Source organism: Mchenga conophoros, linkage group LG23, assembly GCF_057382185.1.
Source record: "Mchenga conophoros isolate Kocher_MC1m ecotype Shallow Benthic linkage group LG23, M_conophoros_male_GT1.1, whole genome shotgun sequence".
NCBI lineage: Eukaryota > Metazoa > Chordata > Actinopteri > Cichliformes > Cichlidae > Mchenga > Mchenga conophoros.
The window spans coordinates 22,746,866-22,760,364 of record NC_140547.1 but is presented as its reverse complement, the minus strand read 5'-3'; the positions used below and the strand labels follow the sequence as shown (position 1 = coordinate 22,760,364).

Here is a 13,499-nt window from a genome sequence, read left to right as displayed (position 1 = left end):
GATGTAAATCCACAAGGAGAAACAGGTCAGCTGATCACATCATGTTCACTAAGAAAACCTACTGAAGCTCACATTATAAATTTTTGTCAGTTGTGATTATTTTTCTTGTGCTGAGACACGATACAGATCTTAGTGTTTTATGACGAGCTGAATTCCACTGTAACCTCTCTATTCTCATTCTACTGTTTAGGTGTGGAGGCAAAGTGTCATGAACCGCAGTGCATGCACACAAGCGGGATCCAAGAGCAGACTCAATGCACCTAATGCGAGCAAGAACAGTCTTTATTGTTTTAACAAAGGGTGACCCTGGCTTGGAGCATCCGTCAGCGCAGGGTTAAATAGTGCTCCAGGTATCCATGGGATGCAGGTGTGATGGTGATGACCCAGCCCAGGGGTGTGGCCACCAGGGCATCCCACACACTCCTCAGACACAGGGCCACGGACCATGACACAAAGTCACCCACTACAATGTAAGCAACACAATTTTGTTTTTTAATTCTCTTTCACTGCTTGTGTCCCACATAAACGATTCAAACTAAGTTAATTTGTTAGAATTAGAATATTAATTAGAATAATTTTTATATTCTATTCTACTAATATAATTTTATTATTATATTAATATAGCACAAGGTTCAGTTACCTTTGTACATTTCAAAGCCTGTATTTTTTTCACTTTTACTGGAGTAAAAACCATATGTTCCTGTACGTCTTAAAAAAAATACATAAAAGAAATTAAAAAAAAATAAAACAGGACTTAAGCCACTTCTGCTAAGCCATTTCTTGTCAAATTGTCACATTTGATAACATGTCACATTTTATCAAAATCTAAAGGTGGTGATGATTGTTAGGTTTGTAGCTTGAACCTATTCGCTGGAACGTTGAAGACAATATAATTACACAGCAAGCAAGACACGAGTAGGCAAAGTTCTTCATGTTTCTCGTGCACGGGAGAGAACCGGACAAACGCCGTTCCTTCGCTTGACCCCAGTTGCTCTCGTCCGCTCCCCGTAACACTGATCTTTTATTGAGGTTACATGAATAAGCAAAGGTTCATTAACATATGACGTCTACATACAAACAAAAAGTACCTTGCCTGTGTGTGACCCCATAAATGACTTCCCTAAACCTGCTGGTCTGGAAGTCCAACAGTTCATCTAAACAAAAGGCACTTAGCCTAAAACAGATATAGCCACGTTTATCCTACCATAAAACAATAAGACAAGGTACGACCTCTTCCCATGCTCCCAGGATGCACACCAAGCCTTTGCAGCCTGCTAAAGATCACACATCCTATCACTACACAATTGATTATACACCTCTAAGCATATATGGTTAAATATTTCTAAACATAAATGACAATCAACAATACAAACCCTAACAATGATATTTTAATATCTGGAGTTCCTGGCTGTATTTGTACATCTTTTTGTCAACACAAACAAGGATGTTCCTCATAGATATAGTATATATCTCTGTCGTCAAACCTCATCAACAATCCATGCAAAAAGTCAGTAGAATGCCAGACAGCTCATGTTGAGAAATCAGTTTTGCCCCGGTTCTTTTTTATTCCTCGAGCATCCAGAGACGGCACTGGACTCAGTAGTCATTTTCACAAAAGCTTTATTCATCTTTACTCATCTTTATTTATCCTCATTTAAGCATGCATTCTTCTAGAAGGGAAGACTTGCCAGGCCAGTGCCCCTCTGCAAAATCTTCACTCCTTTGTCTGTGAAACACAGTTTTGTAGGAGCGACCTCATCATAAAACCTCCCATGGTGAGCTGCAAACTCTGTGTCTGTGGCTATGTGCACAAGCACGTAAATGCCTGTGTGTGCACGTACCCGTATGTCTATGTAAGTGCACATGAGTGAGTGTGCGTGTGGATGTGTGTGCGTAACAGTTAAAACACTATGTGCGTATATCTCTATGTACGTGCCTTCCTGAGGGTCATAAAAGTCCATCTCCCTTCCAAACCAAAGTTATTTAGTTACAAACTTTGAGACTCCCACCCAGGCATGCCCTGAGGAATTTCCACTCAGCATTAACTCCTCTTTGTCTTACACAGTTCAACTGGGGGAGGGTCTCCTAAAATCTACTCCTAAGTTCATGACACAGTCAGGTCTTTATTTATATCCAGGGCAGTGTCAGTGTCTCACAATTCTATATCCTATCTAACACATTCCTAAACTCTAAAATAAGCTAAACATTCCTACACTCTGCACACTGCAATATGTGTGGATTCACTCTGCATGCAAATATGAGAGTAGTCTCAAAATGTGAGAAACATCACTGTGAACAACAAAAAATCTGGAGTTTAATTTACTAACTTCAGGTTACACAGTTAAACACACATATGAAGTGGTGAAACCCAGTGCTTCCAAGATTCAAGGAAATTTGTCAATAAAGAAACCAAAAAATTGCACATCAAAGAGCAAAATATCAATAATATCAAAGGTGACAATGAACAAACACCATCTATACCAACCTTAATAAATAATTCAAATGAATTTTATAAAGTAAATTCAAACTGTAATCTCTCTTCACAATCACGAGCCTCCCAAACATGCAGTCCCTTCTGTGACTTGTATGGCTGCACACTTCATCTTTGAGTGTGGACATGTTGGTTCCCCTCACCTCACACCAGGCCTCATAGCCCATCTCCTGCCCATCTACCAATAGCCAGTCCCCAGGCAAGAAACACAAGCTAATCCAGCTGAGTTCAGTGGTGTTATGTTTCTTCAGTTCTCTCTGGATCAGCAGCATTTCAGTCTCAGACGCCACACTTGCCAGGTCATCATGGTGCTCCCTGCAGTAATCCAGAGCTTCCTCCCAAGTCAGTTCCTCCTCCACCACTATTGCACGGTAGCAGAAGAATGTGTTGATATTCTGTGGGTTTGCATCATTCCACCTGTTTATCCACACACAGCCACTGTCTTCAACACTGTGACAGTTGTTAGGTTTACCTGGTGCCCAGAAAAACATGGTAGCCGCTCCACCTCCTGACCAAAGCCATTTTTCTCTATCTGAGGAATTTCTCTTCAGTCCTATCCAGATACATCTATTGATACTACCAGAGAGCTGCTCAAGTTTGAGATTATCATGTTCATTACTGACAGGAGCCAGGTCTGTGTATTGCTGCCAACAGTGTGTCAGAGCAAGCTGCCAATTTTTTGGCCGTTCAATGTAAAATTACTTGGTAAACATTACAGATAAACTCAGCAGAAACAGGATGCACATGAAGAGCAGATCCATCCTTAACTTGTTTTACAGAATTTTGCTGAAAAAAAAAAGAGGTCTGATGATGCTTGTTAAAGCTGTGAGCCTTTTGAATTTCTCAGAAAACATTTGCATTGGGGCGGCTCTTAATTCACTGAACCTGTGGTATTCATGACCCATGGAAGAAATCGCAGGTGCTGCTCATATGTATTTTGATTTAGGTCAATTCATGTTTATATTGTCCTCTTGACTGGAGTTCATAAATACAATTATCAATACATAATTATCAGAAATTCAACAGGCTCATTTTAATTCATATTACATATCCTGCTTCTATTTGTAAACATTTTTCAAATCTGCATTTCTGTCAGGGTCGGACGGTGCCCCGACCGGTCGACCTGCCTGTGTGTGTGTGTGTTCTCCTCTCTCTCGCTCTGTTTTTCTTGACTCTGCTGCGATTGTTACGAGGTCGCGTGGCAACGAGAGACCTCCAACCCAGAAGCGCTGCCGCTCTGAGCTGCCTCACCTGAGACCAAGGCTGTATCCCAATTCAGGCAGCCTTAAAGTACGCAGCCTCAACGATCCTCAAGGGCCGCGTACTCAAAGACCACTAAGGCCGGAAGTGCGAGGCTTGCGAAATGGGACGGTCTAGCCTCTGTTGCGCTGCCCAGGTTGCCTAGCAACCATGATACTAACAGCTGGAAACGTTTCATACAGCTTTGTTTGACAGAAATGAAAGAGAAAATCTTATGTTCATTTGTTTGTTTGTTTCTACATGAGCTTTGATCATTCTCTGTAAGATTAAGCTCAGCTATTAAACGGCGTATATTTTGAAGTAAAGGCTTTAAAACCAAGTTAGTACAAACGTCACTAATGTTACATAACTTTGCCGACATGTGGCCAACAGTAATGTTTTAATGTTCTTCGTTATTAAACATTTGCACATAAATAAGTGACATAATATTCAGTACTTACTTTTCACAGTTTACTCTTCGGCTGCTCCGCTTCTGCCGTCTGCGGCAGAATTATCCACACCGACTTCCGCGCTATGAATTGTGGGATATATGGGACCACGAAGTCTACACTGCCACAGCCTTAAAATTCAGGGAAATGAAGGATGCATTTCAGGGCCGCATTTCGAGCAGCCTTTGAACTGGGACAGCCTTCGGCGCGCCGCTGTGACGTAATCGGCCTTGAAATGCGTACTTTAAGGTTGCAGACCCTGAATTGGGATACAGCCCGATTCCTCGCCAGCTGCTGCCATCATCCACCATCGTTGGCAGGACTATTTAATGGTGTGGCTGAGCGACAGACATCGCTGGAGTATTGCACCAAGCTCGGTAGCTAGCGGAGGGAAGCTAATCGTGTTTGTTTTTGCCTGCTCCCAGGAGGAGGAAGGAGAGACTTTACGGAGTTTCGGGAGTTTGTGGACACTGACGCACTGCCACGCATCACAGAGGAAAAAGGGGAGAGGATCACTAAAAGGATTTGAACTGTGGATAACTGTTGACTGGTTTTTCTTCACTGTAAATAAAAGCACTGTTCAACTTAAGCAAGAGGTCCGCATCTGGGTTCCCTAACTCACCTGCCTTGACAATTTCTGCATTGATATAGCTAAAAACATCATCTGAGTTTGTAAAATGAGTTATAAGAAACCAATGAAGAACCCAATTAGGCAGTCTTAGACTTAATGGATGAGTTTGGTCACTTCAGGGTATCTGGTTCTGGACTATTTCAAGCTGAACGTTAAGATTTGCTCCAGTCCGAGGCTGTGCCCCCCCCACACACACACACCCCCTCTAGCAGATCATTACATGAAGGAACCTTTTAAAAAAACCAAAAATACAAGCGCGTCCATGCTCACAGGTGTACACACGGGTGATCACACCCACAAACTACACCCTTTTTGGCTCCTACCTCAAAGCACACTGTGTTCTGTTGATCTTATGTGCTGCACAATAATGTTTAATATTTAGTATTTACTGTCATATTCCCATATATCATTGTGATGTTGTTTATTCTATTACTCTTGTTCTCTTCTGCTTGTTTTCTTTTTTCTTTCTCAGCAGGTGATCCAGGTGATTGATATTTGCTTTTTTTTTCTTTTTTTTTCTGCTCATTCTGTTGGTTTTTGTCTTTTGCCCTTCTCCCCCGTCCCTCTTCTCAGCCGTTTCTCTTTCCCTCTTTCTTTCTCCCCTTCTTTCCTCCAGTCAGAGAAAACTGCACCCACCCCACCATCCACTCATCTTCCAGACTACATAAGACAATAAACACCCAGGCTGAGATCTTCCTCCACCTCTCCTGTATCTCCCCCTCCTGCAGAGAGAGCCCCTGAGGAGAGGAAAGCTCCTGCAAGATGTGACAATCTTCCCCACCAGTTGAAGAGCCCCCCAGGTGGCTCGATGCACCGGCGGCACCCTGCTCCAGGGCTGGGCCCCGGAGCAGGGTGTAATGAAAAAACAACTTATAAATAATTGTTTAGCTTGAATTCAAATAAAAGAATGATAGCAATATGTTAATGAATACAGTAACACAAGATGTGAAAAAGCATTTAAGACTATTGGTCACACATTGGTTCAAAATTTATATTAGAATACAACATAAGACATCTTGAAGTTTTTAATGAAATTGCAGTACAGTGTTATCAGCAATTTACAAATGAAGAAGCAAAGCTTTATCATTTCTGCTTATGGCATAAATGCAGCGGTGTATGTCACACAGTGAATTAGCTAAATATGAAATGGTAATATAGTACCTTACAGTCCCATGCAGAGCTACAAGCAATGTGAGAACAGCAAGGCAAATAGTTTTGCAAACAGCCTCACCTTTCAAAGCACTGGTGAGAATAACACAGCAGACACTACAGGTACATTTTCACGCGGCCTGCAGAGAGGGTTTTATTAACATATGAAACCTACATCACTCTGAGGTAAAATCCTATCTAAGTTACTTTTCAAGAATGAAAACTTAGATAAGATGTGCAAGAATAGCCTTGGGAAAAAAACTGCAGTTGTATTTAAATATGTTTGCTATTTTTCACTTTCAAAAGGTCAATCTTCTAACAAGACAGAAATAAAACAAATGCACATCAAAGATATCAATCAGGTATTAGCCTGGAAATCAAAACTCACTACTAAGCTCAGTAGCAAATAAAACTGAGTCTCTCTTCACAGTCACGAGCCTCCCAAACATTATTACTTCTTGTCACCTGTACGGCTGCACACATGTGGACATGATGGTTTTCTGCCTTCACTCCAGGCCTTGTAGCCCATCTCCTGTCCGTCTACCCACAGCCAGTTCCCAGCCAGGAAATGCAATCCGATCCAGATGTGCTCAGTGGTAATGTGTTTCTTTAGCTCTTTCTGGATCAGCATCATGTCAGTCTGTGATGCCACGCTGGCCAGGTTGTTATGGTGCTTCTGTAGCAGGTTGAAAAAGCTACATGTTTATTTTTGTAAGAAAACCAATTACCCCCTTATTTTTTGTTTATTATTGTGACTTATTTTGACATTGTTATGTGTTGCCAGACCATGGTTATATTTCATTATGCCAGTAGATGGTGCTCTTGCACTGCTGTGGAACTACCAGAGAGACTCTAGCTATAGGCTTTGCGCATGCGCAGCTCAGAAATAAATGAGCTCCAGCCTGAGCAAGACGCTAACTTGGGTGTCCTCTCTATTAATCCACAGTCTGCTCATATTTGGCTACGCAGTGCTCTCTAGCCTGTGTGCCGCTTGCTGCCGGTCCAGATTCCCCTAGGTCTGGTGCCGGTAACAACTGGGGGCTCGTCCGGGATCGTCTAGTGGTGACGTGTGTGCCAAACGACCAGAACTGGTGTCCAAAGTCTCAGGGAAGGCTGCATTGAGTGCGTCATCCAGGGAGCCCAGGTCACAGTCAAAACGTCAAGATGGCCACTGTTACCCCACGGCGGTTGTTGATAGTAAAGATCCAGAAAAGACTTTGTGATTTGAGTGTGAGCCAGCTGCGCACAGTTGTTTCTTCAGTGGAGGATGGCAGTATGACTCGCAATGTTGATGGCTTAAGTGAACCAGAACTGTATGACCTGATCGTTGGGTACATCAGAGGTGAAAAGTTGAGAACGTTGGAGGATGAAGGTATGGCCCAGCTCTTGCTCCTCGACGACATCGTGAGTGACCTGCTGTCAACGGACGTCGGAGGGGCTGGAGATCATCTCGCCGTGCCGCTTGAGATGGAAGACATTCCTAACCAGCAGCAGGAGTGCCCCACTTCACCCCACACTGACCCCACACATCCTGACAGACACCTGGCTATGCCAGCTGACCACATCCCCACTCTACCATCACACCCTAACAAAGACTCTCACACACAGCCCATTCTACCACAGGACAGAGACATCTCCACCTTTCCCTCATCCATGCTAAGAGACACTGATACGCCCACCAAGAACTTCAACATCCCAGCTTCAGTGTCACCGGCGCCTAGTGTCGCTGGGGTTTCCCCTGGCAGGGTGAGTCGTCCGTCCAGAGGATATGACCAAGTTTTGAATCTCAGTGATGTGGCAGCTTTGTTTTCACGCAGAGAATTCAAGTTGCATGGTGGACAAATTTCAGATCTTGGCTCGGATATGTCCCACAGTAGTCTGTGCAAACAAATTGATGAGGGGTTACAAGAAGGGTTTACTGAGTGTGAAATAATCAGAACTGTGCTAAAGATAATGAAGCCTGGTACTCTCAAGGAAATCTTAACCAACAAAGATGATTTGACAGTTGATGGTTTGAAGATTCTCCGCTCTCATATTCGAGACAAGAATAGCGCTGAACTCTTTTAAGAGCTAAGTAATGCTAAGCAGCAAGACAAAGAGAGTGCACAGCAGTTTTTGTACAGAATTATAGGGTTAAAACAGCGTGTACTATTTGAGTCACGACAGCCTGGTGCAGACTTTAGCTATGACAAAAAGCTTGTGCAGGGCACATTTCTTCACACACTTTATCAAGGGTTCAATGAAAAAAACAACTATGTGAGACAAGACCTCAAACCTTTTCTTAATGACTTGCAGGTTAGTGACGACTTTTTGCTTGAACAGATTACAAAGTCCACCAGTGAGGAAGCTGAGAGACTGAGGCGACTGGGTACCACATCTAAAATTAGACCTGTGACTATAAGTGCCGCTCAGCTTGCTAACACTGACTTGACTGAGCAAGCGAAGGTTGACACTGAGCTACAGACTAACCGTGCAGCTATTAGAGAACTGACTGCCCAAGTGTCTTCATTGACCAGACAGCTAACTAAAGTGGTGAGCTAGACTGATAGTGTGACATCTGGAGACTCCTGCTCGCCCCTGAACCGCCCTCCAACACCTCCAGCTGAGAACCGGGGGAGATGTGGTGATTGTGTACAGCAAGGCAAAGTGAGCTGCCCCCACTGTTTTACGTGTGGCCAGCCAGGACACCGGGCTATTGGCTGCCTGCGGCGTAAGGTGTCGGGAAACGGGGTGAGGTCACTGGAGAGGGGCTGCCAGTGACCGAACAAGCCGAGGAGTCCCCAGCACACACCAGTTTTGCTAAGACTTCAAGTGTGGTGAGATCAAATGCACCCAGTCCTGTACCACCAGTGAAACCCACTGCACAGCTTATTGGGAACAGATGTATGGTCTCATGTGCCATCAATGGAGTACCACTTAAGATGCTGCTTGATTCAGGGGCCCAAGTGATTATGGTATCAAGAGCGTGGATAGAGAAAAACATCCCCCACATTAAGATCAAGCCACTTGAGTCCCTCCTTTCAGACCAGCCTCTGGAAATAGCGGCAGCTAATGGTACAGACGTTCCATTTGATGGTTGGGCAGACACGGAACTTCAAATTCAGAGTGTGAACTATGGGCATGTCGCCATACAAGTGCCAGTGCTTATCAGTCAGCACAACCTTAACTGTCCTATTTTAGGCAGCAACGTAATAGCTGAAATCCTAAAAACCAATAAAGAACAGAGAGGTGGGGCTGACCTTTCTGCGCTCCTCAAAGAAGCTTTAAGTGTCAGCAGCAGTGCAGTAGATGCTCTAGTTTCAGCACTTCAGATGCCCACCCCTGATGAAATAGATCCTGAGAGTAGTGTGAGAACAGGAAAAAAAGGTGTAATGATTCCTGCAGGACAGATTTGTGAAGTAAAGTGTAGAGTCAGAGAATGGCCAAGAGGTGGCCCAAAACTCTTCCAACCAAATCTAGAGAAAAGCTGCCCTGAGGGTTTGGAGTTGTTCCCAGCTTTGGTAGATGTCCCCAGTGGGTTGACAAAAATTGTTAAGATTCCCATTCAGAATCCTACCAAAACATGACATTCTCTCCAAAAGAACAGTCTTAGGTACTGTTGGGTAGATAGCTTGTACTGGAAGGACTGTAAGGTGCTTGTTCAGGTTTGCAGCTACCACTCCCCGGAGTGTCGGCCAGAACACTGCTCAAGGCCCGGATGAATGTTCAGAAGGGAGACAATGAAGACACCGAGGATAGTGCAGACTCTTGTATTGACTTCACACAGTTGAAGGTAACAGGGATTGTCAGAGGAGCAGGTATTGCATACAGGTTTAGGTGCGTGGGCATGGGTGTGTGTGTGTGTGTGGTCTCTGAACGGAACAGAAAGAAAATGCTACATTACTAAAGTGTTCACAACAATATCTCCAGAGTACATCAACATAAACACAGGCGGGAAATAAACTAACATCCCCTTTAATACCATAGGCCATATATTACCCACGACTCACACATAGACCCCCTGAGAGAGCTAACCAGGTACACAGCTATACCCAACCACACGGCAGGAAAGTTAGCTTAGCTTAGCTTAGCACCCGCTAGCGGCACAGACAGAAACATAGTCATTTCCCCCCTAACCTTGGTTACAGTCCCAAACACATCTTATTATCACATCCTCACACATCACCAACTTACGTTGCTCATTAACGCACACTTCTCACGGAATAACCAATTCTCTGCCGGTAATCTGGAGCAGAAAAGCTCAGGTGCTTTGCCCACGTTTCTCCCTGGACATAGTCTCTCATACAAAGCGGTGGGGTGACCTCTACTGGCCACTCTAAAAACTACAGGTGAACTAACAACTGAACAGAATAAAACCATAACTACGGGGCCTTTTGTACAGCCGCCCCCAAATGTATGAAGTACATTTGCTCACAACAAAAGGCAATTTTACAAACAAAGTCACGGTGATTGTCCTTTGTCTTCGTCCGGGAGGGCAGGCAGCAGAGATGCAGCCCACGAGCCAGGAAGCACGAGGCAGCTGAGGATCTACGATCATCAGCACTGAACCTTCTGTGACATCTGCGGGGGATGACCGCCATTTCTGCCGAAGCTGCAGGCTTGGAAGGTACAGCCGGATGAATCGAGACCAGAAGTGGTCAGCCAGCACCTGGGAGTGCTTCCACCTCCGGCGACTCAGGAGCTCTTCTCTGGGGTAAGCCACTTGAGGAAGTGCTCCGCGAAGACCCTCTCTGGCCCTGGATGGCGCAGGCGACTGTCGACGTCCTGGATGAACAGGCAGGTGACTGGATGTGTCGGATCCAAAACTAAAGGATGGGAGCTGGTAAATGCGAGATCTTCAGAGCGGCGAAGACGTCCACCTACACGGATGACCTCATTCTCGTGGTCGAACTCAGGGGATAGTGCGAGGAGACGACTGCTGCGACTGATGGATTTCCCCTGCTTAAGAAGTCGATACTCCTCAGGGAAGCTCTCCTGTTGAGCTTCTCTCAGGACGTTCATCTCTGCTCGAACGTAGTCATAAGCCGATGAAGTTCCACCGCCTTTGGCCGCCCCATGCAACTGCGTAATAGCAGCTTCCAGCAGCTGTGTCCAGGTGTCATATTTGCTGAAGTTCGAAGTGGCGGGGTCGAAGGTGGTAGAAAATCCACAAAAGGTCTATTTATGGAGCTCAGATGGGCCTGGAGGCTCAGCCAGGGTGCCACTGGCATCCTTTTTGAGCTCTCAGCGAAGGCGGTCGCACTTTCTCCTCTCCTCCTCACCCTTATCTTCCCTGCTTCGCCTCTATGTCCTTGTCTTGTCTTGTGTGAATTTACTTTCCCTGGAACAGTCTCTCACTGTCGTTCTCTAAACCTAAAAGAGAATTATGGATTTGATCAACTGGTCTCTGAGTGCTATTGACACCCTTTTCTCAACGAGAAGTCGGGGCTCGGGAGAGCCTGAGTGCCCTGGAGGGACTTTCCCTGCCGGTTACACGATGGACGGGTGGCAGAACTGGAGGACCGTGTGCCTGGCGGGACTGTCGATCGAGGACGCTGAAGATATCTACCTATTCGGAACCATGATAACAGGGTTCATGCTGATCGGCGTTGGCTTAGCCCTGGTTTATCAGAGAAATAAGAAAGCGGAACCGGCTGTTCAAACCCCCACAAGGCTGCCCGCTGGATTCGAAGCGACGGGACGAGGTGCGACCTCTCACAACGAACGTAATATGGTCAACACCTTGGAGACGCTTACAGCTGCTGTGAAGGCTCAAAACAACACCATTGAGCGTATGAGGGGAAACATCAGAGAGAGGCCTGCTCAAAATGAGACCCTTGAGCGACAGTTGGAAAACATCGCGGAACGGATCACTGCAGTTGTGAGGTCTCAGAATCAAAAGACTGACAACACCACGGAACAGAAGTTTGATACCATCATGGGGAGGCTCGCAGCTCTTCAACGGGAGATCGAGAGACCAGCCTCGGAGTGCTAGAATTCGAGCTGCTCACAAAGGAGAAATCAACAATATTCAACATTTGGACACCACGGCCCCAGCTGCAGGCCCAAGGCTGGAGCCCACCAAAACAACTCCCTGATAACGACTGTGTGATGACTATTCTTCCCGCCCCATGAAGGACACCTGGATTGGCTGGAGGACTGTTTACTTAGCCTGATAGGCCGAAGGACACTGTCTCAGCTAAACTATGGACACGCACACACACACACTTACACTGATAAGCACTCACTCATCCCCCTCCCTTTCCAACGCCTTCGATGCTTGTGCCCTACCGGGGATGATAGCAGTCAACTGGACCAGCACAGATGCTGCAGGACCGGATGCGCTGTCTACGCCGGCTCTCTCTTACCCTTTACCCGCCCCTGTTGCTTGTCTCGTGTTTCTATGGTGTATTGATAGTCATGTGCTTTTGTGCTGAGGTGTTTTTTCTTTTATCAAACTGTTCTCCCACTAGGAGCTCAGTCTGAGTGGAGTTTTTTTTCTCCTCCTCTTACCTCATGTAGTGTATTTTCGTTGTTTTTTTCCTATCAGCCTACCTTCTGACATGTCTGCCCAATGTGATGTTTGTGTAAAGTTGGTCAGAAGGTTCCTTTGTGAGTGCGCATGCGCCATTAGCGTGCTGCCTGCTGTAACCCCTAATTTCCCTCAGGATGAATAAAGTATTCTGATTCTGATTCTGATTCTGACTTGGCTCTGGAGGCCACTGTTCTGGACCTAGGAGCAGGAAAGGAGGCCCTTGACTCCATCTATTGGGTCTGGTCAGCTCGGGAAGGGACTTCCCCCGGGTTATATCATCTGCGGGGTTCTGGGCTGAGTCCACATAGCGCCAGGTGTGCGAGTGAGTTAATTCCTGGATCTCAGCCACGCGGGTGCCGACGAAGACCTTGAAGTGGCATGACTGGGACCTCAACCAGGTGAGTACAGTTGTGGAGTCAGACCACAGCACTATCCTCTTTATGTCCAGAGTGATCTCATTTCTAAGGAGACGGGAAAGATGAGCTCCGGAGAGGGCACCACACAGCTCAAGTCTAGGCATGGAGAGAATGCGTTTAGGGGCAACACGGGAGCGAGCCATCAGGAAGGCTAGATGTGAGCTGCCATCACCTGTCACTGTTCTCATGTAGGCCACTGCGCCATAAGCCTGCTCTGATGCATCACAGAATATGTGAATCTCTCTCTCACTAACTGCCTCCATGATGTGCTTTGGGAGATACGGGCGAGGAAGCAGGACTTGTGCAAGGAACAGCAATTCCTCTTCCCAGGTTTTCCACTGCTGGAGTAGTTCTGGTGGAAGCTGCGGGTCATCCCATCCCCTCTGTTGATCCCAAAGGCGCCTCACCAGCATCTTGGCTCGGGTGGTGTACGGTAGGATAAAGCCAAGTGGGTCGTATTGGCTTGCGAGAACTTTATAAATATTCCGCATGGTGGGGGCACCATAACTGATTTTGCGGTGTCTGTAACCCAAGGTGTCCGTGGGGAAGTGCCAGCTAAGGCCCAGAGTTGGCTCAGAGGTGTCTGATTTGTCTTGAGTGAGCCAAAGTT

The 13,499-nt window shown here is 45.9% G+C and overlaps 1 protein-coding gene and 1 pseudogene across 1 annotated transcript; one reads left to right on the top strand and one right to left on the bottom strand.

Moving 5' to 3' along the window:
* Positions 1–2,509: 2,509 nt before the first annotated feature.
* Positions 2,510–3,252, bottom strand: LOC146547233 (macrophage mannose receptor 1-like; annotated as a pseudogene).
* Positions 3,253–11,187: 7,935 nt separating this feature from the next.
* On the top strand, positions 11,188–12,621 carry LOC146547232 (uncharacterized). Its single transcript, XM_085265670.1, has one exon. The coding sequence runs from the start codon at positions 11,325–11,327 to the stop codon at positions 11,931–11,933; it is 609 nt and encodes a 202-aa protein (XP_085121796.1). The 5' UTR covers positions 11,188–11,324; the 3' UTR covers positions 11,934–12,621.
* The last annotated feature ends 878 nt before the right edge of the window (positions 12,622–13,499 follow it).